This window comes from Amia ocellicauda, chromosome 9 (assembly GCF_036373705.1).
Source record: "Amia ocellicauda isolate fAmiCal2 chromosome 9, fAmiCal2.hap1, whole genome shotgun sequence".
NCBI classification, from domain to species: domain Eukaryota; kingdom Metazoa; phylum Chordata; class Actinopteri; order Amiiformes; family Amiidae; genus Amia; species Amia ocellicauda.
In genome coordinates, this window is record NC_089858.1 from 36197458 (window position 1) to 36224579 (window position 27122).

General features: G+C 56.3%; 1 protein-coding gene across 1 annotated transcript; it reads left to right on the forward strand.

The window, feature by feature from the left end:
• The first annotated feature begins 18392 nt into the window (after positions 1–18392).
• On the forward strand, positions 18393–26236 carry wbp1 (WW domain binding protein 1). The gene is made up of 4 exons (XM_066714315.1): positions 18393–18656; positions 20732–20834; positions 21154–21321; positions 21905–26236. The coding sequence occupies exons 1-4, from the start codon at positions 18594–18596 to the stop codon at positions 22540–22542; spliced, it is 972 nt and encodes a 323-aa protein (XP_066570412.1). The 5' UTR covers positions 18393–18593; the 3' UTR covers positions 22543–26236.
• Positions 26237–27122: the final 886 nt, after the last annotated feature.

Sequence of the window (27122 nt, forward strand, 5' to 3'; positions counted from 1 at the left end):
TGTGTGGCACTGGGGTACAACACAGCACAGAGCAGTGTGCGCACCGGGGTACAACACAGCACAGAGCAGTGTGCGCACCGGGGTACAACACAGCACAGAGCAGTGTGCGCACCGGGGTACAACACAGCACAGAGCAGTGTGCGCACCGGGGTACAACACAGCACAGAGCAGTGTGCGCACCGGGGTACAACACAGCACAGAGCAGTGTGCGCATTGGGGTACAACACAGCACAGAGCAGTGTGGGCACCGGGGTACAACACAGCACAGAGCAGTGTGCGCACCGGGGTACAACACAGCACAGAGCAGTGTGGGGCACTGGGGTACAACACAGCACAGAGCAGTGTGCGCTCCGGGGTACAACACAGCACAGAGCGGTGTGCGCACCGGGGTACAACACAGCACAGAGCAGTGTGGGGCACTGGGGTACAACACAGCACAGAGCAGTGTGCGCTCCGGGGTACAACACAGCACAGAGCGGTGTGCGCACCGGGGTACAACACAGCACAGAGCAGTGTGGGGCACTGGGGTACAACACAGCACAGAGCGGTGTGCGCACCGGGGTACAACACAGCACAGAGCAGTGTGCGCACCGGGGTACAACACAGCACAGAGCGGTGTGCGCACCGGGGTACAACACAGCACAGAGCGGTGTGCGCACCGGGGTACAACACAGCACAGAGCGGTGTGCGCACCGGGGTACAACACAGCACAGAGCAGTGTGCGCACCGGGGTACAACACAGCACAGAGCAGTGTGCGCACCGGGGTACAACACAGCACAGAGCAGTGTGGGGCACCGGGGTACAACACAGCACAGAGCAGTGTGCGCACTGGGGTACAACACAGCACAGAGCAGTGTGCGCACCGGGGTACAACACAGCACAGAGCAGTGTGCGCACCGGGGTACAACACAGCACAGAGCAGTGTGCGCACCGGGGTACAACACAGCACAGAGCAGTGTGCGCACCGGGGTACAACACAGCACAGAGCAGTGTGCGCACCGGGGTACAACACAGCACAGAGCAGTGTGCGCACCGGGGTACAACACAGCACAGAGCAGTGTGCGCACCGGGGTACAACACAGCACAGAGCAGTGTGCGCACTGGGGTACAACACAGCACAGAGCAGTGTGCGCACCGGGGTACAACACAGCACAGAGCAGTGTGCCCACCGGGGTACAACACAGCACAGAGCAGTGTGGGGCACTGGGGTACAACACAGCACAGAGCAGTGTGCGCACCGGGGTACAACACAGCACAGAGCAGTGTGCGCACCGGGGTACAACACAGCACAGAGCAGTGTGCGCACCGGGGTACAACACAGCACAGAGCGGTGTGCGCACCGGGGTACAACACAGCACAGAGCGGTGTGCGCATCGGGGTACAACACAGCACAGAGCGGTGTGCGCATCGGGGTACAACACAGCACAGAGCGGTGTGCGCTCTGGGGTACAACACAGCACAGAGCAGTGTGCGCACCGGGGTACAACACAGCACAGAGCAGTGTACGCACCGGGGTACAACACAGCACAGAGCAGTGTGCGCACCGGGGTACAACACAGCACAGAGCAGTGTGCGCACCGGGGTACAGCACAGCACAGAGCAGTGTGCGCACCGGGGTACAACACAGCACAGAGCAGTGTGCGCACCGGGGTACAACACAGCACAGAGCAGTGTGCGCACCGGGGTACAACACAGCACAGAGCAGTGTGGGGCACTGGGGTACAACACAGCACAGAGCAGTGTGTGGCACTGGGGTACAACACAGCACAGAGCAGTGTGCGCACCGGGGTACAACACAGCACAGAGCAGTGTGCGCACCGGGGTACAACACAGCACAGAGCAGTGTGCGCACCGGGGTACAACACAGCACAGAGCAGTGTGCGCACCGGGGTACAACACAGCACAGAGCAGTGTGCGCACCGGGGTACAACACAGCACAGAGCAGTGTGCGCACTGGGGTACAACACAGCACAGAGCAGTGTGCGCACCGGGGTACAACACAGCACAGAGCAGTGTGCCCACCGGGGTACAACACAGCACAGAGCAGTGTGCGCACCGGGGTACAACACAGCACAGAGCAGTGTGGGGCACTGGGGTACAACACAGCACAGAGCAGTGTGCGCACCGGGGTACAACACAGCACAGAGCAGTGTGCGCACCGGGGTACAACACAGCACAGAGCAGTGTGCGCACCGGGGTACAACACAGCACAGAGCAGTGTGCGCACCGGGGTACAACACAGCACAGAGCAGTGTGCGCACCGGGGTACAACACAGCACAGAGCAGTGTGCGCACCGGGGTACAACACAGCACAGAGCAGTGTGCGCACCGGGGTACAACACAGCACAGAGCAGTGTGCGCACTGGGGTACAACACAGCACAGAGCAGTGTGCGCACCGGGGTACAACACAGCACAGAGCAGTGTGCCCACCGGGGTACAACACAGCACAGAGCAGTGTGCGCACCGGGGTACAACACAGCACAGAGCAGTGTGCGCACCGGGGTACAACACAACACAGAGCAGTGTGCGCACCGGGGTACAACACAGCACAGAGCAGTGAGCGCACCGGGGTACAACACAGCACAGAGCAGTGTGCGCACCGGGGTACAACACAGCACAGAGCAGTGTGCGCACCGGGGTACAACACAGCATAGAGCAGTGTGGGGCACTGGGGTACAACACAGCACACAGCAGTGTGCGCACCGGGGTACAACACAGCACAGAGCAGTGTGCGCACTGGACACAGCACAGAGCAGTGTGCGTACCGGGGTACAACACAGCACAGAGCAGTGTGCGCACCGGGGTACAACACAGCACAGAGCAGTGTGGGGCACTGGGGTACAACACAGCACAGAGCAGTGTGTGGCACTGGGGTACAACACAGCACAGAGCAGTGTGCGCACCGGGGTACAACACAGCACAGAGCAGTGTGCGCACCGGGGTACAACACAGCACAGAGCAGTGTGCGCACCGGGGTACAACACAGCACAGAGCAGTGTGCGCATTGGGGTACAACACAGCACAGAGCAGTGTGGGCACCGGGGTACAACACAGCACAGAGCAGTGTGCGCACCAGGGTACAACACAGCACAGAGCAGTGTGGGGCACTGGGGTACAACACAGCACAGAGCAGTGTGCGCTCCGGGGTACAACACAGCACAGAGCGGTGTGCGCACCGGGGTACAACACAGCACAGAGCAGTGTGCGCACCGGGGTACAACACAGCACAGAGCAGTGTGGGGCACTGGGGTACAACACAGCACAGAGCAGTGTGCGCTCCGGGGTACAACACAGCACAGAGCGGTGTGCGCACCGGGGTACAACACAGCACAGAGCAGTGTGGGGCACTGGGGTACAACACAGCACAGAGCGGTGTGCGCACCGGGGTACAACACAGCACAGAGCAGTGTGCGCACCGGGGTACAACACAGCACAGAGCGGTGTGCGCACCGGGGTACAACACAGCACAGAGCGGTGTGCGCACCGGGGTACAACACAGCACAGAGCGGTGTGCGCACCGGGGTACAACACAGCACAGAGCGGTGTGCGCACCGGGGTACAACACAGCACAGAGCAGTGTGCGCACCGGGGTACAACACAGCACAGAGCAGTGTGCGCACCGGGGTACAACACAGCACAGAGCAGTGTGGGGCACTGGGGTACAACACAGCACAGAGCAGTGTGCGCTCCGGGGTACAACACAGCACAGAGCGGTGTGCGCACCGGGGTACAACACAGCACAGAGCAGTGTGGGGCACTGGGGTACAACACAGCACAGAGCAGTGTGCGCACCGGGGTACAACACAGCACAGAGCAGTGTGCGCACCGGGGTACAACACAGCACAGAGCAGTGTGCGCACTGGGGTACAACACAGCACAGAGCAGTGTGCGCACCGGGGTACAACACAGCACAGAGCAGTGTGCGCACCGGGGTACAACACAGCACAGAGCAGTGTGCGCACCGGGGTACAACACAGCACAGAGCAGTGTGCGCACTGGGGTACAACACAGCACAGAGCAGTGTGCGCACCGGGGTACAACACAGCACAGAGCAGTGTGCGCACCGGGGTACAACACAGCACAGAGCAGTGTGCGCACTGGGGTACAACACAGCACAGAGCAGTGTGCGCACCAGGGTACAACACAGCACAGAGCAGTGTGGGGCACTGGGGTACAACACAGCACAGAGCAGTGTGCGCTCCGGGGTACAACACAGCACAGAGCGGTGTGCGCACCGGGGTACAACACAGCACAGAGCAGTGTGGGGCACTGGGGTACAACACAGCACAGAGCAGTGTGCGCTCCGGGGTACAACACAGCACAGAGCGGTGTGCGCACCGGGGTACAACACAGCACAGAGCAGTGTGGGGCACTGGGGTACAACACAGCACAGAGCGGTGTGCGCACCGGGGTACAACACAGCACAGAGCAGTGTGCGCACCGGGGTACAACACAGCACAGAGCAGTGTGCGCACCGGGGTACAACACAGCACAGAGCAGTGTGCGCACCGGGGTACAACACAGCACAGAGCGGTGTGCGCACCGGGGTACAACACAGCACAGAGCGGTGTGCGCACCGGGGTACAACACAGCACAGAGCAGTGTGCGCACCGGGGTACAACACAGCACAGAGCAGTGTGCGCACCGGGGTACAACACAGCACAGAGCAGTGTGGGGCACTGGGGTACAACACAGCACAGAGCAGTGTGCGCTCCGGGGTACAACACAGCACAGAGCGGTGTGCGCACCGGGGTACAACACAGCACAGAGCAGTGTGGGGCACTGGGGTACAACACAGCACAGAGCAGTGTGCGCACCGGGGTACAACACAGCACAGAGCAGTGTGCGCACCGGGGTACAACACAGCACAGAGCAGTGTGCGCACTGGGGTACAACACAGCACAGAGCAGTTTGCGCACCGGGGTACAACACAGCACAGAGCAGTGTGCGCACCGGGGTACAACACAGCACAGAGCAGTGTGCGCACCGGGGTACAACACAGCACAGAGCAGTGTGCGCACCGGGGTACAACACAGCACAGAGCAGTGTGCGCACCGGGGTACAACACAGCACAGAGCAGTGTGCGCACCGGGGTACAACACAGCACAGAGCAGTGTGCGCACCGGGGTACAACACAGCACAGAGCAGTGTGCGCACCGGGGTACAACACAGCACAGAGCAGTGTGCGCACTGGGGTACAACACAGCACAGAGCAGTGTGCGCACCGGGGTACAACACAGCACAGAGCAGTGTGCGCACCGGGGTACAACACAGCACAGAGCAGTGTGCGCACCGGGGTACAACACAGCACAGAGCAGTGTGCGCACCGGGGTACAACACAGCACAGAGCAGTGTGCGCACCGGGGTACAACACAGCACAGAGCAGTGTGCGCACCGGGGTACAACACAGCACAGAGCAGTGTGCCCACCGGGGTACAACACAGCACAGAGCAGTGTGCGCACCGGGGTACAACACAGCACAGAGCAGTGTGCCCACCGGGGTACAACACAGCACAGAGCAGTGTGCGCACCGGGGTACAACACAGCATAGAGCAGTGTGGGGCACCGGGGTACAACACAGCACACAGCAGTGTGCGCACCGGGGTACAACACAGCACAGAGCAGTGTGCGCACTGGACACAGCACAGAGCAGTGTGCGCACCGGGGTACAACACAGCACAGAGCAGTGTGCGCACCGGGGTACAACACAGCACAGAGCAGTGTGCGCACCGGGGTACAACACAGCACAGAGCGGTGTGCGCACCGGGGTACAACACAGCACAGAGCGGTGTGCGCATCGGGGTACAACACAGCACAGAGCGGTGTGCGCTCTGGGGTACAACACAGCACAGAGCAGTGTGCGCACCGGGGTACAACACAGCACAGAGCAGTGTGGGGCACTGGGGTACAACACAGCACAGAGCAGTGTGCGCACCGGGGTACAACACAGCACAGAGCAGTGTGCGCACCGGGGTACAGCACAGCACAGAGCAGTGTGCGCACCGGGGTACAACACAGCACAGAGCAGTGTGCGCACCGGGGTACAACACAGCACAGAGCAGTGTGCGCACCGGGGTACAACACAGCACAGAGCAGTGTGGGGCACTGGGGTACAACACAGCACAGAGCAGTGTGTGGCACTGGGGTACAACACAGCACAGAGCAGTGTGCGCACCGGGGTACAACACAGCACAGAGCAGTGTGCGCACCGGGGTACAACACAGCACAGAGCAGTGTGCGCACCGGGGTACAACACAGCACAGAGCAGTGTGCGCACCGGGGTACAACACAGCACAGAGCAGTGTGCGCACCGGGGTACAACACAGCACAGAGCAGTGTGCGCATTGGGGTACAACACAGCACAGAGCAGTGTGGGCACCGGGGTACAACACAGCACAGAGCAGTGTGCGCACCAGGGTACAACACAGCACAGAGCAGTGTGGGGCACTGGGGTACAACACAGCACAGAGCAGTGTGCGCTCCGGGGTACAACACAGCACAGAGCGGTGTGCGCACCGGGGTACAACACAGCACAGAGCAGTGTGGGGCACTGGGGTACAACACAGCACAGAGCAGTGTGCGCTCCGGGGTACAACACAGCACAGAGCGGTGTGCGCACCGGGGTACAACACAGCACAGAGCAGTGTGGGGCACTGGGGTACAACACAGCACAGAGCGGTGTGCGCACCGGGGTACAACACAGCACAGAGCAGTGTGCGCACCGGGGTACAACACAGCACAGAGCGGTGTGCGCACCGGGGTACAACACAGCACAGAGCGGTGTGCGCACCGGGGTACAACACAGCACAGAGCGGTGTGCGCACCGGGGTACAACACAGCACAGAGCAGTGTGCGCACCGGGGTACAACACAGCACAGAGCAGTGTGCGCACCGGGGTACAACACAGCACAGAGCAGTGTGGGGCACCGGGGTACAACACAGCACAGAGCAGTGTGCGCACCGGGGTACAACACAGCACAGAGCAGTGTGCGCACCGGGGTACAACACAGCACAGAGCAGTGTGCGCACCGGGGTACAACACAGCACAGAGCAGTGTGCGCACCGGGGTACAACACAGCACAGAGCAGTGTGCGCACCGGGGTACAACACAGCACAGAGCAGTGTGCGCACCGGGGTACAACACAGCACAGAGCAGTGTGCGCACCGGGGTACAACACAGCACAGAGCAGTGTGCGCACCGGGGTACAACACAGCACAGAGCAGTGTGCGCACCGGGGTACAACACAGCACAGAGCAGTGTGCGCACCGGGGTACAACACAGCACAGAGCAGTGTGCCCACCGGGGTACAACACAGCACAGAGCAGTGTGCGCACCGGGGTACAACACAGCACAGAGCAGTGTGGGGCACTGGGGTACAACACAGCACAGAGCAGTGTGCGCACCGGGGTACAACACAGCACAGAGCAGTGTGCGCACCGGGGTACAACACAGCACAGAGCAGTGTGCGCACCGGGGTACAACACAGCACAGAGCAGTGTGCGCACCGGGGTACAACACAGCACAGAGCGGTGTGCGCATCGGGGTACAACACAGCACAGAGCGGTGTGCGCATCGGGGTACAACACAGCACAGAGCGGTGTGCGCTCTGGGGTACAACACAGCACAGAGCAGTGTGCGCACCGGGGTACAACACAGCACAGAGCAGTGTACGCACCGGGGTACAACACAGCACAGAGCAGTGTGCGCACCGGGGTACAACACAGCACAGAGCAGTGTGCGCACCGGGGTACAGCACAGCACAGAGCAGTGTGCGCACCGGGGTACAACACAGCACAGAGCAGTGTGCGCACCGGGGTACAACACAGCACAGAGCAGTGTGCGCACCGGGGTACAACACAGCACAGAGCAGTGTGGGGCACTGGGGTACAACACAGCACAGAGCAGTGTGTGGCACTGGGGTACAACACAGCACAGAGCAGTGTGCGCACCGGGGTACAACACAGCACAGAGCAGTGTGCGCACCGGGGTACAACACAGCACAGAGCAGTGTGCGCACCGGGGTACAACACAGCACAGAGCAGTGTGCGCACCGGGGTACAACACAGCACAGAGCAGTGTGCGCACCGGGGTACAACACAGCACAGAGCAGTGTGCGCACTGGGGTACAACACAGCACAGAGCAGTGTGCGCACCGGGGTACAACACAGCACAGAGCAGTGTGCCCACCGGGGTACAACACAGCACAGAGCAGTGTGCGCACCGGGGTACAACACAGCACAGAGCAGTGTGGGGCACTGGGGTACAACACAGCACAGAGCAGTGTGCGCACCGGGGTACAACACAGCACAGAGCAGTGTGCGCACCGGGGTACAACACAGCACAGAGCAGTGTGCGCACCGGGGTACAACACAGCACAGAGCAGTGTGCGCACCGGGGTACAACACAGCACAGAGCAGTGTGCGCACCGGGGTACAACACAGCACAGAGCAGTGTGCGCACCGGGGTACAACACAGCACAGAGCAGTGTGCGCACCGGGGTACAACACAGCACAGAGCAGTGTGCGCACTGGGGTACAACACAGCACAGAGCAGTGTGCGCACCGGGGTACAACACAGCACAGAGCAGTGTGCCCACCGGGGTACAACACAGCACAGAGCAGTGTGCGCACCGGGGTACAACACAGCACAGAGCAGTGTGCGCACCGGGGTACAACACAGCACAGAGCAGTGTGCGCACCGGGGTACAACACAGCACAGAGCAGTGTGCGCACCGGGGTACAACACAGCACAGAGCAGTGTGCGCACCGGGGTACAACACAGCATAGAGCAGTGTGGGGCACTGGGGTACAACACAGCACACAGCAGTGTGCGCACCGGGGTACAACACAGCACAGAGCAGTGTGCGCACTGGACACAGCACAGAGCAGTGTGCGCACCGGGGTACAACACAGCACAGAGCAGTGTGCGCACCGGGGTACAACACAGCACAGAGCAGTGTGGGGCACTGGGGTACAACACAGCACAGAGCAGTGTGTGGCACTGGGGTACAACACAGCACAGAGCAGTGTGCGCACCGGGGTACAACACAGCACAGAGCAGTGTGCGCACCGGGGTACAACACAGCACAGAGCAGTGTGCGCACCGGGGTACAACACAGCACAGAGCAGTGTGCGCACCGGGGTACAACACAGCACAGAGCAGTGTGCGCATTGGGGTACAACACAGCACAGAGCAGTGTGGGCACCGGGGTACAACACAGCACAGAGCAGTGTGCGCACCAGGGTACAACACAGCACAGAGCAGTGTGGGGCACTGGGGTACAACACAGCACAGAGCAGTGTGCGCTCCGGGGTACAACACAGCACAGAGCGGTGTGCACACCGGGGTACAACACAGCACAGAGCAGTGTGGGGCACTGGGGTACAACACAGCACAGAGCAGTGTGCGCTCCGGGGTACAACACAGCACAGAGCGGTGTGCGCACCGGGGTACAACACAGCACAGAGCAGTGTGGGGCACTGGGGTACAACACAGCACAGAGCGGTGTGCGCACCGGGGTACAACACAGCACAGAGCAGTGTGCGCACCGGGGTACAACACAGCACAGAGCGGTGTGCGCACCGGGGTACAACACAGCACAGAGCGGTGTGCGCACCGGGGTACAACACAGCACAGAGCGGTGTGCGCACCGGGGTACAACACAGCACAGAGTGGTGTGCGCACCGGGGTACAACACAGCACAGAGCAGTGTGCGCACCGGGGTACAACACAGCACAGAGCAGTGTGCGCACCGGGGTACAACACAGCACAGAGCAGTGTGGGGCACTGGGGTACAACACAGCACAGAGCAGTGTGCGCTCCGGGGTACAACACAGCACAGAGCGGTGTGCGCACCGGGGTACAACACAGCACAGAGCAGTGTGGGGCACTGGGGTACAACACAGCACAGAGCAGTGTGCGCACCGGGGTACAACACAGCACAGAGCAGTGTGCGCACCGGGGTACAACACAGCACAGAGCAGTGTGCGCACCGGGGTACAACACAGCACAGAGCAGTGTGCGCACCGGGGTACAACACAGCACAGAGCAGTGTGCGCACCGGGGTACAACACAGCACAGAGCAGTGTGCGCACCGGGGTACAACACAGCACAGAGCAGTGTGCGCACCGGGGTACAACACAGCACAGAGCAGTGTGCGCACCGGGGTACAACACAGCACAGAGCAGTGTGCGCACTGGGGTACAACACAGCACAGAGCAGTGTGCGCACCAGGGTACAACACAGCACAGAGCAGTGTGGGGCACTGGGGTACAACACAGCACAGAGCAGTGTGCGCTCCGGGGTACAACACAGCACAGAGCGGTGTGCGCACCGGGGTACAACACAGCACAGAGCAGTGTGGGGCACTGGGGTACAACACAGCACAGAGCAGTGTGCGCTCCGGGGTACAACACAGCACAGAGCGGTGTGCGCACCGGGGTACAACACAGCACAGAGCAGTGTGGGGCACTGGGGTACAACACAGCACAGAGCGGTGTGCGCACCGGGGTACAACACAGCACAGAGCAGTGTGCGCACCGGGGTACAACACAGCACAGAGCAGTGTGCGCACCGGGGTACAACACAGCACAGAGCAGTGTGCGCACCGGGGTACAACACAGCACAGAGCGGTGTGCGCACCGGGGTACAACACAGCACAGAGCGGTGTGCGCACCGGGGTACAACACAGCACAGAGCAGTGTGCGCACCGGGGTACAACACAGCACAGAGCAGTGTGCGCACCGGGGTACAACACAGCACAGAGCAGTGTGGGGCACTGGGGTACAACACAGCACAGAGCAGTGTGCGCTCCGGGGTACAACACAGCACAGAGCGGTGTGCGCACCGGGGTACAACACAGCACAGAGCAGTGTGGGGCACTGGGGTACAACACAGCACAGAGCAGTGTGCGCACCGGGGTACAACACAGCACAGAGCAGTGTGCGCACCGGGGTACAACACAGCACAGAGCAGTGTGCGCACCGGGGTACAACACAGCACAGAGCAGTGTGCGCACCGGGGTACAACACAGCACAGAGCAGTGTGCGCACCGGGGTACAACACAGCACAGAGCAGTGTGCGCACTGGGGTACAACACAGCACAGAGCAGTGTGCGCACCGGGGTACAACACAGCACAGAGCAGTGTGCGCACCGGGGTACAACACAGCACAGAGCAGTGTGCGCACCGGGGTACAACACAGCACAGAGCAGTGTGCGCACCGGGGTACAACACAGCACAGAGCAGTGTGCGCACCGGGGTACAACACAGCACAGAGCAGTGTGCGCACCGGGGTACAACACAGCACAGAGCAGTGTGCGCACTGGGGTACAACACAGCACAGAGCAGTGTGCGCACCGGGGTACAACACAGCACAGAGCAGTGTGCGCACCGGGGTACAACACAGCACAGAGCAGTGTGCGCACCGGGGTACAACACAGCACAGAGCAGTGTGCGCACCGGGGTACAACACAGCACAGAGCAGTGTGCGCACCGGGGTACAACACAGCATAGAGCAGTGTGGGGCACTGGGGTACAACACAGCACAGAGCAGTGTGCGCACCAGGGTACAACACAGCACAGAGCAGTGTGGGGCACTGGGGTACAACACAGCACAGAGCAGTGTGCGCTCCGGGGTACAACACAGCACAGAGCGGTGTGCGCACCGGGGTACAACACAGCACAGAGCAGTGTGGGGCACTGGGGTACAACACAGCACAGAGCAGTGTGCGCTCCGGGGTACAACACAGCACAGAGCGGTGTGCGCACCGGGGTACAACACAGCACAGAGCAGTGTGGGGCACTGGGGTACAACACAGCACAGAGCGGTGTGCGCACCGGGGTACAACACAGCACAGAGCAGTGTGCGCACCGGGGTACAACACAGCACAGAGCAGTGTGCGCACCGGGGTACAACACAGCACAGAGCGGTGTGCGCACCGGGGTACAACACAGCACAGAGCGGTGTGCGCACCGGGGTACAACACAGCACAGAGCAGTGTGCGCACCGGGGTACAACACAGCACAGAGCAGTGTGCGCACCGGGGTACAACACAGCACAGAGCAGTGTGGGGCACTGGGGTACAACACAGCACAGAGCAGTGTGCGCTCCGGGGTACAACACAGCACAGAGCGGTGTGCGCACCGGGGTACAACACAGCACAGAGCAGTGTGGGGCACTGGGGTACAACACAGCACAGAGCAGTGTGCGCACCGGGGTACAACACAGCACAGAGCAGTGTGCGCACCGGGGTACAACACAGCACAGAGCAGTGTGCGCACTGGGGTACAACACAGCACAGAGCAGTTTGCGCACCGGGGTACAACACAGCACAGAGCAGTGTGCGCACCGGGGTACAACACAGCACAGAGCAGTGTGCGCACCGGGGTACAACACAGCACAGAGCAGTGTGCGCACTGGGGTACAACACAGCACAGAGCAGTGTGCGCACCGGGGTACAACACAGCACAGAGCAGTGTGCGCACCGGGGTACAACACAGCACAGAGCAGTGTGCGCACTGGGGTACAACACAGCACAGAGCAGTGTGCGCACCGGGGTACAACACAGCACAGAGCAGTGTGCGCACCGGGGTACAACACAGCACAGAGCAGTGTGCGCACCGGGGTACAACACAGCACAGAGCAGTGTGCGCACTGGGGTACAACACAGCACAGAGCAGTGTGCGCACCGGGGTACAACACAGCACAGAGCAGTGTGCGCACCGGGGTACAACACAGCACAGAGCAGTGTGCGCACCGGGGTACAACACAGCACAGAGCAGTGTGCGCACCGGGGTACAACACAGCACAGAGCAGTGTGCGCACCGGGGTACAACACAGCACAGAGCAGTGTGCGCACCGGGGTACAACACAGCACACAGCAGTGTGCGCACCGGGGTACAACACAGCACAGAGCAGTGTGCGCACTGGACACAGCACAGAGCAGTGTGCGCACTGGACACAGCACAGAGCAGTGTGCGCACCGGGGTACAACACAGCACAGAGCAGTGTGCGCACCGGGGTACAACACAGCACAGAGCAGTGTGCGCACCGGGGTACAACACAGCACAGAGCGGTGTGCGCACCGGGGTACAACACAGCACAGAGCGGTGTGCGCATCGGGGTACAACACAGCACAGAGCGGTGTGCGCTCTGGGGTACAACACAGCACAGAGCAGTGTGCGCACCGGGGTACAACACAGCACAGAGCAGTGTACGCACCGGGGTACAACACAGCACAGAGCAGTGTGGGGCACCGGGGTACAACACAGCACAGAGCAGTGTGCGCACCGGGGTACAACACAGCACAGAGCAGTGTGCGCACCGGGGTACAGCACAGCACAGAGCAGTGTGCGCACCGGGGTACAACACAGCACAGAGCAGTGTGCGCACCGGGGTACAACACAGCACAGAGCAGTGTGCGCACCGGGGTACAACACAGCACAGAGCAGTGTGGGGCACTGGGGTACAACACAGCACAGAGCAGTGTGCGCACCGGGGTACAACACAGCACAGAGCAGTGTGCGCACCGGGGTACAACACAGCACAGAGCAGTGTGCGCACCGGGGTACAACACAGCACAGAGCAGTGTGCGCACCGGGGTACAACACAGCACAGAGCAGTGTGCGCACCGGGGTACAACACAGCACAGAGCAGTGTGGGGCACCGGGGTACAACACAGCACAGAGCAGTGTGCGCACCGGGGTACAACACAGCACAGAGCAGTGTGCGCACCGGGGTACAACACAGCACAGAGCAGTGTGCGCACCGGGGTACAACACAGCACAGAGCAGTGTGGGGCACCGGGGTACAACACAGCACAGAGCAGTGTGGGGCACCGGGGTACAACACAGCACAGAGCGGTGTGCGCACCGGGGTACAACACAGCACAGAGCAGTGTGGGCACCGGGGTACAACACAGCACAGAGCAGTGTGCGCACTGGGGTACAACACAGCACAGAGCAGTGTGGGGCACCGGGGTACAACACAGCACAGAGCAGTGTGCGCACCAGGGTACAACACAGCACAGAGCAGTGTGCGCACCGGGGTACAACACAGCACAGAGCAGTGTGCGCACCGGGGTACAACACAGCACAGAGCAGTGTGCGCACCGGGGTACAACACAGCACAGAGCAGTGTGCGCACCGGGGTACAACACAGCACAGAGCAGTGTGGGGCTCTGGGGTACAACACAGCACAGAGCAGTGTGGGGCACTGGGGTACAACACAGCACAGAGCGGTGTGCGCACCGGGGTACAACACAGCACAGAGCGGTGTGCGCACCGGGGTACAACACAGCACAGAGCGGTGTGCGCACCGGGGTACAGCACACCACAGAGCAGTGTGCGCACCGGGGTACAACACAGCACAGAGCAGTGTGCGCACCGGGGTACAACACAGCACAGAGCAGTGTGCGCACCGGGGTACAACACAGCACAGAGCAGTGTGGGCACCGGGGTACAACACAGCACAGAGCAGTGTGCGCTCCGGGGTACAACACAGCACAGAGCAGTGTGCGCACCGGGGTACAACACAGCACAGAGCAGTGTGCGCACCGGGGTACAACACAGCACAGAGCAGTGTGCGCACTGGGGTACAACACAGCACAGAGCAGTGTTGGGCACCGGGGTACAACACAGCACAGAGCAGTGTGCGCACCAGGGTACAACACAGCACAGAGCAGTGTGCGCACTGGGGTACAGAACAGCACAGAGCAGTGTGGGCACCGGGGTACAACACAGCACAGAGCAGTGTGCGCTCCGGGGTACAACACAGCACAGAGCAGTGTGCGCACCGGGGTACAACACAGCACAGAGCAGTGTGCGCACCGGGGTACAACACAGCACAGAGCAGTGTGCGCACTGGGGTACAACACAGCACAGAGCAGTGTGGGGCACCGGGGTACAACACAGCACAGAGCAGTGTGCGCACCAGGGTACAACACAGCACAGAGCAGTGTGCGCACCGGGGTACAGAACAGCACAGAGCAGTGTGCGCACCGGGGTACAACACAGCACAGAGCAGTGTGCGCACCGGGGTACAACACAGCACAGAGCAGTGTGCGCACCTGGGTACAACACAGCACAGAGCAGTGTGCGCACCGGGGTACATCACAGCACAGAGCAGTGTGGGGCACTGGGGTACAACACAGCACAGAGCGGTGTGCGCACCGGGGTACAACACAGCACAGAGCGGTGTGCGCACCGGGGTACAACACAGCACAGAGCGGTGTGCGCACCGGGGTACAGCACACCACAGAGCAGTGTGCGCACCGGGGTACAACACAGCACAGAGCAGTGTGCGCACCGGGGTACAACACAGCACAGAGCAGTGTGCGCACCGGGGTACAACACAGCACAGAGCAGTGTGGGCACCGGGGTACAACACAGCACAGAGCAGTGTGCGCTCCGGGGTACAACACAGCACAGAGCAGTGTGCGCACCGGGGTACAACACAGCACAGAGCAGTGTGCGCACCGGGGTACAACACAGCACAGAGCAGTGTGCGCACCGGGGTACAACACAGCACAGAGCAGTGTGCGCACCGGGGTACAACACAGCACAGAGCAGTGTGCGCACCGGGGTACAACACAGCACAGAGCAGTGTGGGGCACCGGGGTACAACACAGCACAGAGCAGTGTGCGCACCAGGGTACAACACAGCACAGAGCAGTGTGCGCACCGGGGTACAACACAGCACAGAGCAGTGTGCGCACCGGGGTACAACACAGCACAGAGCAGTGTGCGCACCGGGGTACAACACAGCACAGAGCAGTGTGCGCACCGGGGTACAACACAGCACAGAGCAGTGTGGGGCTCTGGGGTACAACACAGCACAGAGCAGTGTGGGGCACTGGGGTACAACACAGCACAGAGCGGTGTGCGCACCGGGGTACAACACAGCACAGAGCGGTGTGCGCACCGGGGTACAACACAGCACAGAGCGGTGTGCGCACCGGGGTACAGCACACCACAGAGCAGTGTGCGCACCGGGGTACAACACAGCACAGAGCAGTGTGCGCACCGGGGTACAACACAGCACAGAGCAGTGTGCGCACCGGGGTACAACACAGCACAGAGCAGTGTGGGCACCGGGGTACAACACAGCACAGAGCAGTGTGCGCTCCGGGGTACAACACAGCACAGAGCAGTGTGCGCACCGGGGTACAACACAGCACAGAGCAGTGTGCGCACCGGGGTACAACACAGCACAGAGCAGTGTGCGCACTGGGGTACAACACAGCACAGAGCAGTGTTGGGCACCGGGGTACAACACAGCACAGAGCAGTGTGCGCACCAGGGTACAACACAGCACAGAGCAGTGTGCGCACTGGGGTACAGAACAGCACAGAGCAGTGTGGGCACCGGGGTACAACACAGCACAGAGCAGTGTGCGCTCCGGGGTACAACACAGCACAGAGCAGTGTGCGCACCGGGGTACAACACAGCACAGAGCAGTGTGCGCACCGGGGTACAACACAGCACAGAGCAGTGTGCGCACTGGGGTACAACACAGCACAGAGCAGTGTGGGGCACCGGGGTACAACACAGCACAGAGCAGTGTGCGCACCAGGGTACAACACAGCACAGAGCAGTGTGCGCACCGGGGTACAGAACAGCACAGAGCAGTGTGCGCACCGGGGTACAACACAGCACAGAGCAGTGTGCGCACCGGGGTACAACACAGCACAGAGCAGTGTGCGCACCTGGGTACAACACAGCACAGAGCAGTGTGCGCACCGGGGTACATCACAGCACAGAGCAGTGTGGGGCACTGGGGTACAACACAGCACAGAGCGGTGTGCGCACCGGGGTACAACACAGCACAGAGCGGTGTGCGCACCGGGGTACAACACAGCACAGAGCGGTGTGCGCACCGGGGTACAGCACACCACAGAGCAGTGTGCGCACCGGGGTACAACACAGCACAGAGCAGTGTGCGCACCGGGGTACAACACAGCACAGAGCAGTGTGCGCACCGGGGTACAACACAGCACAGAGCAGTGTGGGCACCGGGGTACAACACAGCACAGAGCAGTGTGCGCTCCGGGGTACAACACAGCACAGAGCAGTGTGCGCACCGGGGTACAACACAGCACAGAGCAGTGTGCGCACCGGGGTACAACACAGCACAGAGCAGTGTGCGCACCGGGGTACAACACAGCACAGAGCAGTGTGCGCACCGGGGTACAACACAGCACAGAGCAGTGTGCGCACCGGGGTACAACACAGCACAGAGCAGTGTGCGCACCGGGGTAAAATTACAGTGTAGTGTGGTGTACTGTGGTAAAATTACAGTAGTGTGTAGTGTACTGTGATAAAATAACAGTAATGTATAGTGTGGTGTACTGTGCTAAAATTACAGTGTAGTGTGGTGTAATGTGGCACAATTGCAGTGTAGTGTGGTGCACTGTGGTAAAAATAGTAAAGTTAAACTCAGTATGATAAAGTATTGTGAAGTGTTGTGTGGTGTACGTACTGTGGTAAAACAGTAATGTGTAGTTATGATATACTTGGAGTTGCACTTCCACAGCTCTCTCACAGCCGGCGCTCTGTATAGTCATAGCACAGTATAAACTGTAGGTGGCCTGATATTAGCACAATGCGGTCTGCAGTGCAAAATAGTGTATATTATCAGTGCAGTGTAGCGCATGCTAGTACAAACAGTGTATTACAGTACAGTAGACGATATGCTGAAGTCTATAGCCTTCACTAGGTAAACAGACGAGGAAATCAAAAATGACTTATATATGCAAATCATAATGTATAAGAAGCAATACATAAATACATCAAAAAAACAGGAACTGCTAAAGGTCACATCATTGCACTGGGGGTCGTTTTATATACAATATATACTGTTGTAGCAACGTTGTGTGTTAGCTGGGTTTTTAGTTCACTACTATCATGGACAATAACATATCCGCTTTTAAACTACTTTTATACTGCTAACGTACGTACACATACTATACCATGTGCTTAATACTCCTCATCTAAATTGTCCTACAGTTATACTAATCATCTAAAAAATCATGGATACTAAACTACACAGTAACATAAATGATACACAGTCCATAATAATGCATGCAAAACGTTTGTGTCACGTGTAGACAAAATATATTCAGATACTTTAATTTCTGTTTTATTATGTATGTATGTATGTATGTATGTATGTATGTATGTATTAGCCATTGTTATCATTTCGCTTCCATGAAACTGGTATTCTCCAAGACCATTTGATACATTATGCATTTATCAAGGAAAAGTCAATGGGCGATGACAGTAATTAAATACGTATAATATTATAAGGAAGAATAATCATCGTATAAATATCCATATAAACACGTACGGGCTAACAGAGCAGGTATGTGGCAAGATGACAGTAACTTGCGTCTTTCTTTTACCTACCGTGTCCCTAGCGCCCCCTACCGCCGAAACAGCCCGACATCCGGTGTCTATTAACAGTGCGTTACCGACCAGGAAAAAAACATGTAGCGCAACAATACCATGTAAAGAGAACAAAAGTGACGGTTGTTTTTCAGTTATAGATCCCTCTATGAACGCCGCTGTGCCGTCGGCCAGCAACCCAGAAAGATGCTACAGAAAGCGCTGGGACCCATTTTCTGTGCGCTGTGCACCGGGTGTTGTCTGGCGCAGGTAAGCTGGGGTTGGGGTCTCGGGGTCGGCTGCTGCGCTCAGGTTAGACCGAGGATCACAGCTGGAAGCAGGCCCGCTATTGTGCGCAATTCAGCCCCCGAAGGAGGACGCTTGTGCAGGACTGGACGCTGTACAACGTATCAACATTCACACCCTAGTCTGGTTATGTCGTCTCAAAGGGGTTTCTTCCAGTGTAAAACATGTTTACATAACGGTTCTGATATGTGTAAGAAAAATCGACTTATATATTTTTTTTGGGGGGGTAGTGGATTCATTCAGGGACGGTTGTTTATCATAGTGAAAATACGTATATTTTTGGTGTATCGTAGTGCATTTATTGAATTACTCCAGTAACTTACAATTGCTGCCGGTGTAGTTATACCTGTTGTTGTTGTTGCTGTGCTGAACGGTAGCCATACTCGCTGTAGGGAGTGTCGACCAAACTATTTTGTAATATCATTATATTTATTTCTTTGATCAATTTTGCTATGTGAAATGGCAGGATCCTGTTATAGTTGTACATAATACGTCCAGTTAAGTAAGGGTTTGTCTGTTCCGTTTAAAGTACAAAATAGATGACGCTACAATAATATATTTAGCAACATTATTAGTTTCATATTAGCCTTCTAAGTGCGCCTGCTTTCACAGTGAGACACCCGGGTGGACATGTGGTGCAGATTAATGTTCTGCTCACAGACAAAGACCATCTTCAACAAACTGCAGTATCTCCCTGACCTCTAATAAAGACAACTTACTACTTGTATTATTATTATTATTATTATTGCGGCTTAGACACTCAAACTGCAGCTTCCCTTAACTCTGGCCCCTGTTTTTTTGTCTTCTTCTCTTCCACTCTATAGCTGAAGTCTCTCATTTCCTCCACCACAGTGTTAGTGTTCAATGTCACGTTTCCACATTTTCCTCCAGCCCAGTGCCTCTCGAGCCTGCATCGGGGGCCACGCTGGCCCGGAACTCATCATGTTGATCAGAGCTTTTTAAATGATATTAAATTGTTTGGAGATTTCAATATAAGATAAGATGAGGAGAGAGTAATTTTATTCTCCAACATCTTGTTAACTAAGCAATTAAAACACAAACTAAAATTGAGCGTATTATGAGCTACAATTTCAATTTCTTTGGTTGAGAGCCGGAGGAGCTCAGTTGGAACGATAACCAGCACAGAACCAGGACAGGGTGCCACCTGTACCAGGGTAGAGACGCGTCAATGTGCTCACAATCAGAGCAGCTGGACGCTCAGTAACTCCCACCCCTGAAGAGTCCTGCTCGATAACCTAATTCAATCTGTTGTAATTCTATACCCGATTTGCTGTGGCTACTGCTTCTTGTACTGTATATTACTTTTGTACCGATTTCATTATCTTGTGTTCAGTGTTTTGTGTACCCTACAGTGTGTACATTTTGTCCTGTGTATCTGTTATCCTTTTCCCTGAACGTTTCCAGCTTACTGTTTGCAGTTTTGAATGCAAGCCACCTTGGAAGAAGGTGTCCGTTAAATAAAAAAGTAACATTAAGTAATAATGATGATGTTGCTCAATAAATGGATAATTTTGAACTTGATTGGTGTACATTACTACTATTCTTTAGCCACTGAAAAGTGGGTTATAAGCCCCACAGCTCAGGCAACTGCACACTGTGCAATAACGCTAAAACCACTTCCCAGCTACCAGCAGACAGTGCTCTGTTGACGTCCAGGGGAATGGGCTCATGTTACACAGGGCACAGATGCTATAATACCTGTCCAGCACTGGCCAGCGTGGTAGGGTTACACCTGTCTCTGTGCTCCCGACACAGAAAGCGACACACACTGACAGTCAAGACGTTAACGTAAGAATCCCCAGCGTAGCGCCAGTGTCAGGGCTCCTGACCAACTCAGTGACACTCGGAGGGGACTTTGCCTTGGTGAAATAAATAAACAGAAAAGCTACTAATAAATAAATTGTGTACAGTTGGGTGTGTTCCTCTGCTCTGGTTGGGTCTGGCTTTTCCCTGTGTGTCTGGGTTTGGTCTGGTGCGGTGCCTGGGCCCGGCTCACCCTGTGCGTGTCTGTGTTGCAGGCGAAGGAGTTCTGCTTCGGGGTGAACAATGAGCAATACCGCTGTGAGATGGGCTACTGCTGCGGGGAGACCGAGTGCTGCACCTACTACTACGAGCTGTGGTGTACGTCTGCCCGCCTCGCCCTCTCGGGCCCGAGCCCAGAGCTGCTTGACCCCTCTCTTACTCTTGTTTTCTTTCTTTTTCCGTCTCTTTACTTTTCAGGTTTTGTTTTCTTTCGTGTGTTTTTTTGCTTTTGCCTTTTGTCTTCCTCCTATTTTTATTTTTTCATTTTTACGTTGTTGCTGAGTGTTCTGTTGTTTTCTCTCCAGTCCATATGCTCGTGTCTTTGGGTATTCATGTGTGTGCATGCATACGTGTCTGTGTTGATGTGTTTGTGCATGTTTGTGGCTCTGGGGTGTGACCTGTGTGTTGGTTCCTGCAGGGTTCTGGCTGGTGTGGACTCTGATCATCATGCTGAGCTGCTGCTGTGCGTACCGCCATCGCCGCGTCAAGATGCGACTGCAGCAGGAGCAGCGGCAGCGCGAGATCAGCCTCATGGCCTACCAGGGCGCCTCCAGCTCCTTCGTCAGCCCTCCGCCCCTCAGCCTGCGTGAGTGCACAGCGTAACTCCTCCTCTCCTTCCTTCTCCCCAGTCTCGGGCTTTCTTCAGATGCCCAGGCCCTGATCTCTCTGTTTCTCCATACCCTTCTCTCCCCTCTCTCTGTCCCTCTTTAAATTAAATTGAATTCAAATTTGCTTTATTGGCATGACATGGGATGTTTTGCCAAAGCTCATACTACTGTTATTAATATATATGTAATACAAAATGAAAATAAAACCAGTATTGCCAATCGTGACAACAAAAATGGCAATGAAACTGAGCAAAACCAGTTGGGAACAAGAATGGGTTTTTCAATGGAGCCTCTCTGTCCCTCTCCCTGATGGAATACTTCACCCCTCTGCTCGCAGCCCCCCCACCCTCTCTGCTATCCATGTGCTCGAACCCTCCCCTCTGTCTTTCTCTCAATTCCTTCATCTGCCGAGCTCTGTGAAAGGGATCGCCACCGCCCTCCCCTAGGCCTTTCTGTCCCTTGGGTTTTTTACCGTGGCGACTGGGAAGAAGCAAAAGAACCCCAGCTGAACGTTTAATACGTCGGTTAACCTTTTTATTTCATTTACTTCTTTAATGTCAGGATTCTGGTCGGACTGCAAGCTCCCAGCTTACGAAGAGGTGGCTGGACACCCCCCCACCCCACCCCCGCCTTACTCCGAGACCCCCACCGACGGATTTCCTGTGCCCCACCTGGTGCTGCTGCCCCCCAGCCAGTCGCAGTCCACCGTGGTGTTGGAGCCCCCGATGAGGGTGCTGGTGGAGGAGCTGGACCTCTCCGGGCAGGGGGAGGGTGCCGATTCGTCAGCCAGAGCAAGGGGCACGGTGGGCGGCAGTCAGTTGGCACAGGCGAGCCCCCGCTGCCTGCCTGAGGGGGTGGAGGGTGGGAACGGTGTGGAACCTCAGCCAGGCTCGGCCACGGCGCTGCCAGGGGAGGAGGAAGGGGATGGGGAGGGGGAGGAGGAGGGCAGCAGGAGGAGGAGACACGTCACGGGAGACTCGGGGATCGAGGTGTGTGTGTGCCACCTGGACGTGGACGAGGGCTGCGGCTCCGAGGGGGAGGAGGGGGAGGCGGGGGCGCTGTGCCAGGGGGCTGGGGGGGACTGCTGTGTGGACCGGCGCTCAGGCAGACCCAAGGAGCGGCTTGAACCCGACGTCTGCCTGCAGATCTCTGAGGCGGGGGCGGCCGGCAGCGGCACGGGCAGTGGGGGTGTGGCTTGAAAACAGCTGGAGCTCCCGAACTGAGAACGGGAGGAGTCTGCTGCTTCTGGGCCATGATGATGATGAATATTATTATTATTATTATTATTATTATTATTATTATTATTATTATAAAATAACTATCAACGTTTAATACCAAAACAAAAACATACCCAAATGAGAATCATATACATATCAAGCTGACAATACCAGGGACAATAATGCCAATATTAATAATAATAATAATAATAATAATACTTGTAGTAGTAGTGATGGAAGTTACAAAAAATAAATACGTTAAAGGACATTTTATTTTTCTAAAATAAACTGGGTCTGTTGGGCTGGAGGTTGATCACTTCATTACTATAACTATCTTTATATTTGATTTGTCTCAGTGACGAGGGAGGGGATTCCCTCTGCAGGCTGTACTCCTCTTTTGTTAGGGGCGAGAGGGGCAGTGTGCCAGGCTGGGGAGGCTCCCTGGCAGACATGCTGGAGCTGGGTGGGGGAGAGCGTGATGGGGTGAGCGCGTCTCATTCGACATTGGTGATATAGACAGTGACAAGAGGGAACCCTAATCTCCTACCCCACTCTGCTGCCCCAGGCCTAGTTGCTCAGCCTTACCTGCAACAGACTTCATTCCCTGGTTGGCCTGGTTTAAGAGTTCTGCTTTTGATGTATTATGACTGACGTTGTTTTTGTGAGGCCTGGAGGGTGGCCATTTGGGGGGAATTGTTGCTATTAGTGTGGGTGTGGATGGCGATGGCAAGCATGGCAATGGCAGGGGGGTTGTGCCAGCACACACTCCAGAGCAGGACGTTAGTTAACGTTGAGTTAAGGAGCTCGCAAAGGAACCACACAAACCAAACTGAGCTTCTGTTTCAGTGCACTTCAGCACTCTGTTCTTATGGATTCCTCAGTCGGGGGCTTGTTTGTTGTCGGGTGGACGGTTCCTCTCACTGCACTGATACAAACAGAACCCGGCCATCGCGGGAAAAACAAAGCCTCTTTCTTGGGCGGCTCTCAGTACGCGTACTTTTCTGGAAGTGGACACTGCGCCATTTGGGGTTTGGGTCCTTAGTTTTGTCTCGTGTATCGTCCCCACTCAAAGGATGGTTAGCCCCACACCTGTCGGTATAGGTCCACTCTTGTAGGTGTTAGACCACTAGTTAAATAATCGGAGATGGGAGTCGGGGGGTAGGAGAGTGTACTTTATTGAACGAAGCTGCTTCTTATTACGTTCCATGATTTTACAGCTGTGCCTCTGCATAGGGTGGCTGTGCCATTGCACTCTTATCACCCCACAATCCAGTCCAGGACCTCAGTAAGCCCATTGTTCTCTTAAGTGGTAGTCCGTTAGCTGCTGACCAGTCACAGACCAGGCTGAGGGCTCCCTTTCCCCACCACAAGGGGAAAGGCGCACGTCTTGTATTACCCTCTTTTCTTTTCTATGCAGTTCAGGACGACCGTCGTCAATACGATGGTGATGATGATTATGTTGGTCCTCTTAACAATCCTTATGTTGATTATAAATACTTTGCACTGGTGCTACGCTGTGTATAACCTGTGACTTAGAACTTGGCTGACAATTTTCTTCAAAAACAAACAAGACAAAACAACACTATCCACTGTTTTGTATTGTTGTGGTTGTTGTTGTCCAGGTGGCTCGGCGGTGCTACAGAGTGAGGGTGCGAGTGTGATGAGACCCCGCTGTGGTACTGCCGAGTTGTGGCTGCTGTGGGACTAGCAAGAGGGCCAGGCTGAGTGGGAAGGTCACTCGAGGTCATGACCCTGGCACCCAGGCAGCATTTGTTAATCATTTATGTGTTTGTTTTCTACTGTTGTTGATTTTGTATCTTGTTGTTTTTTATATCGAAGGAAGAAAAAAAAAGCTAAAATAAAGTGATGCGATAGATTGTTGCCACTGCAGATTTTTCATAATACAATCCGTCATTTTATTTAATTGTATTTCTTTCCTTATAATATGAGCTATAAATGGCTGCCTTGAGCTCGCTCTCTCTCTCTCTCTCTCTCTCATATCCAACCCTTCACACTGTCATGTGAAAGCAACCCTCAAACCCTGCCTTAGTGGACTGATCATAGTTAATGGGCTGCCCTGGCCCTTGGCTCCTTTGTCCTGAGAAACCTCACCTCTGGGCTCTTGGTAGCCCTGGGCAGCATCTCGCTGTGCCCTCGCTGTGTCTCACTGCAGGCAGTGTGCACCATGTAGGCCACGATTGTGCTGACTGTCCCGATGTTCCTGCCGCGGCGTCCGGCACCGAGGCTCCGGTGTCGAGAGCTGGGCTGATTATCTTTTCCATGACTGTTGGTGTATCGACCAATTATCAACCGCAGAGTCCCCAGTGAGAGGACGGACTGAGTGGAACCAGAGTGTGGGTGTATGTCAGGAGGCGCTGCACCTTGGCCCGCTGCTGCCTGTGTGTGCGTGTCTGTGGGCCCAGCCCCCTGCGGCATCCCTCTTTCTGCTATCGCTGTTCCTCGCCTCACATTGCCTGCACTCCTGCTGTTCACTAGCTGCCGGAAAAGTCACTAGCAAATAACCTCTAATCATCAGGCCTTAAAACGTTTACCTAGCTAATCACAACAAAAAAATAAAGGGCTATTTCACACACTGCATGCACTCATACACACACATACGCTCGCTTACACACTTTGTATTTTCTCCTTTTGAAATCACACTTGAGGCGTTGAGGAAGAGAGCATGGCAGTTGGTTTGTTCTTTGATTTGTTTTGCTCAAAGCGAGGAGAGCTCTATGTTTGTGCATGTGAGTCGAGATCTTAGGCTATGGTTACTCGAGTGACTTTCGGGGCTCAGTCATGGACTGTGTTAAGCACAAGGGTCAGGGAAGGCAGTGGATTGGCCCATAAGCAGGACTCTTTTGCCCCTTGACCGCTGGCTCAGTGGAGCAGCACTCTTTCCCAGGGGTTGGCAGATGAAAGTATCAGACATGGTGTGTTCATTGTGGCCTTTGTGCTGGAGCCAGGCAGCCAATCGGATTATCAGAAAGCAGGAACCCCCCCCCCCCCCCGGGCCTGGACACTTTGAGCGGCTTCCCCCACTGGACGGGCTGTTCTCTAAACCACTCGGAAGCCCGGGAGCAGCCTCTCTCTTCACAGACCCTCCCGCTAACCCTGAGCACGCACCATTGGCCAAGACTCAGATGGGTTTTTTTTTGGTTTGTTTTTTGTTCTTTTAGAAATTGCAGCTCTTGCACTGCCTTGTTGGTGTTGGTGAGGTTGTCCTAAACAAAGCCTGTCAAAATGGTTGCCTGGGAATCTTGTCCTTGGTACAGGCCCTGCAAGACTGACTCCCACACCTCCCCTTGCCCATTTCCACCCTACCTCTTTGGACTTGTGCTACAGTCTTCTGTCCTGTCCTGTACTGTACTCTACTAGGCTATGCAATAACTTTTTTCCCGCTGGTATATGCTGCAATAAACTGTGTACAATACAAGCAATATTATTGTCAAACAAACTGACAAAACCAATGACAACACCGAGGACAGCGACGACAGCAGCCAAACTGCTTTGTACCTGATGGGGATTGTGTGCTTGCGGTTTTCCTTTTGTTAAAAAAGAAAAGAGAAAAAAGACATGTATTTGTGTTGTATTGTTTTATGCCTGTATGCATTTGTAAATATTTGTATATCTCTCAATGTTACCTCTCGGCAAAAACAAGAAATATCAAAAGCCACCAAGTAGTATTTTTTTTTCTTCATTCTTTCTTTCTCTTCAGTTAAGCTGTTTGTGCTCACTGTCCCCTTGGTACAGCTGCTGCAGCCTGTGTGCCGAGAGGGTGTCCGAGGACGGACAGACAGACAGACAGACAGGCTTCCCTCTCCTCAGGTCAGCCAGTGTTAGTATGCGAGAGGGCCCGTAGAACAGACACTCACACCTGGGCCCCATGCAGACACTTCCCGTCTCTCTACAGCAGTGCTTCTGACCCTAGATTCCAGGTCAAAGCCAAAACATGCAGCCCAGAGACTGACCCTGGGACCCGCACTAAGCATACATGGCATGAGGATGATTTGGCATGAGGAGATGAAGCTGGTTATCCTGCTGTAAACATTTGCAATATGATGATGTTGATATTTCCTCTCATGCTAACAAACGGGGTGTGTTTAAATGTAGGAGGTTGGCTGTGCCTGTAATCTGAGATTACTTCCTCAACTCCTGAATCTAGCATAGCAAGATCTCCCAGCCTGTTTGCACTTCGGCAAGGTAGCAGTGATGTAGGGAATAGGCCAGGCAGAGAGGGCGGATATTGGTGAAGGCTGTACCTAAACCGAGCCCCCATGTCTGTGTTTTCCCTAACCTGTCACCGCCACCTTATCTGGCCCCTTAGGAAAAGACAAAGACTTTACAAAAAATCCCATATTATAAAACTCAAATTAACAGCAGGGTCTATAACGCTAGAAAAAAAAAACACTCTTCCTCAAGTCTGCCAGTGTCCATTTCACAGCGAGCAGCGGCTCAGCACAAACTGACTGGCAGGATTGTGGTTTGGCCATGCAGTGGGAACCTCTCTATTTTAAGATTATATACTTGTTTGTTTTATGCATTTATGCATATTGCACAGA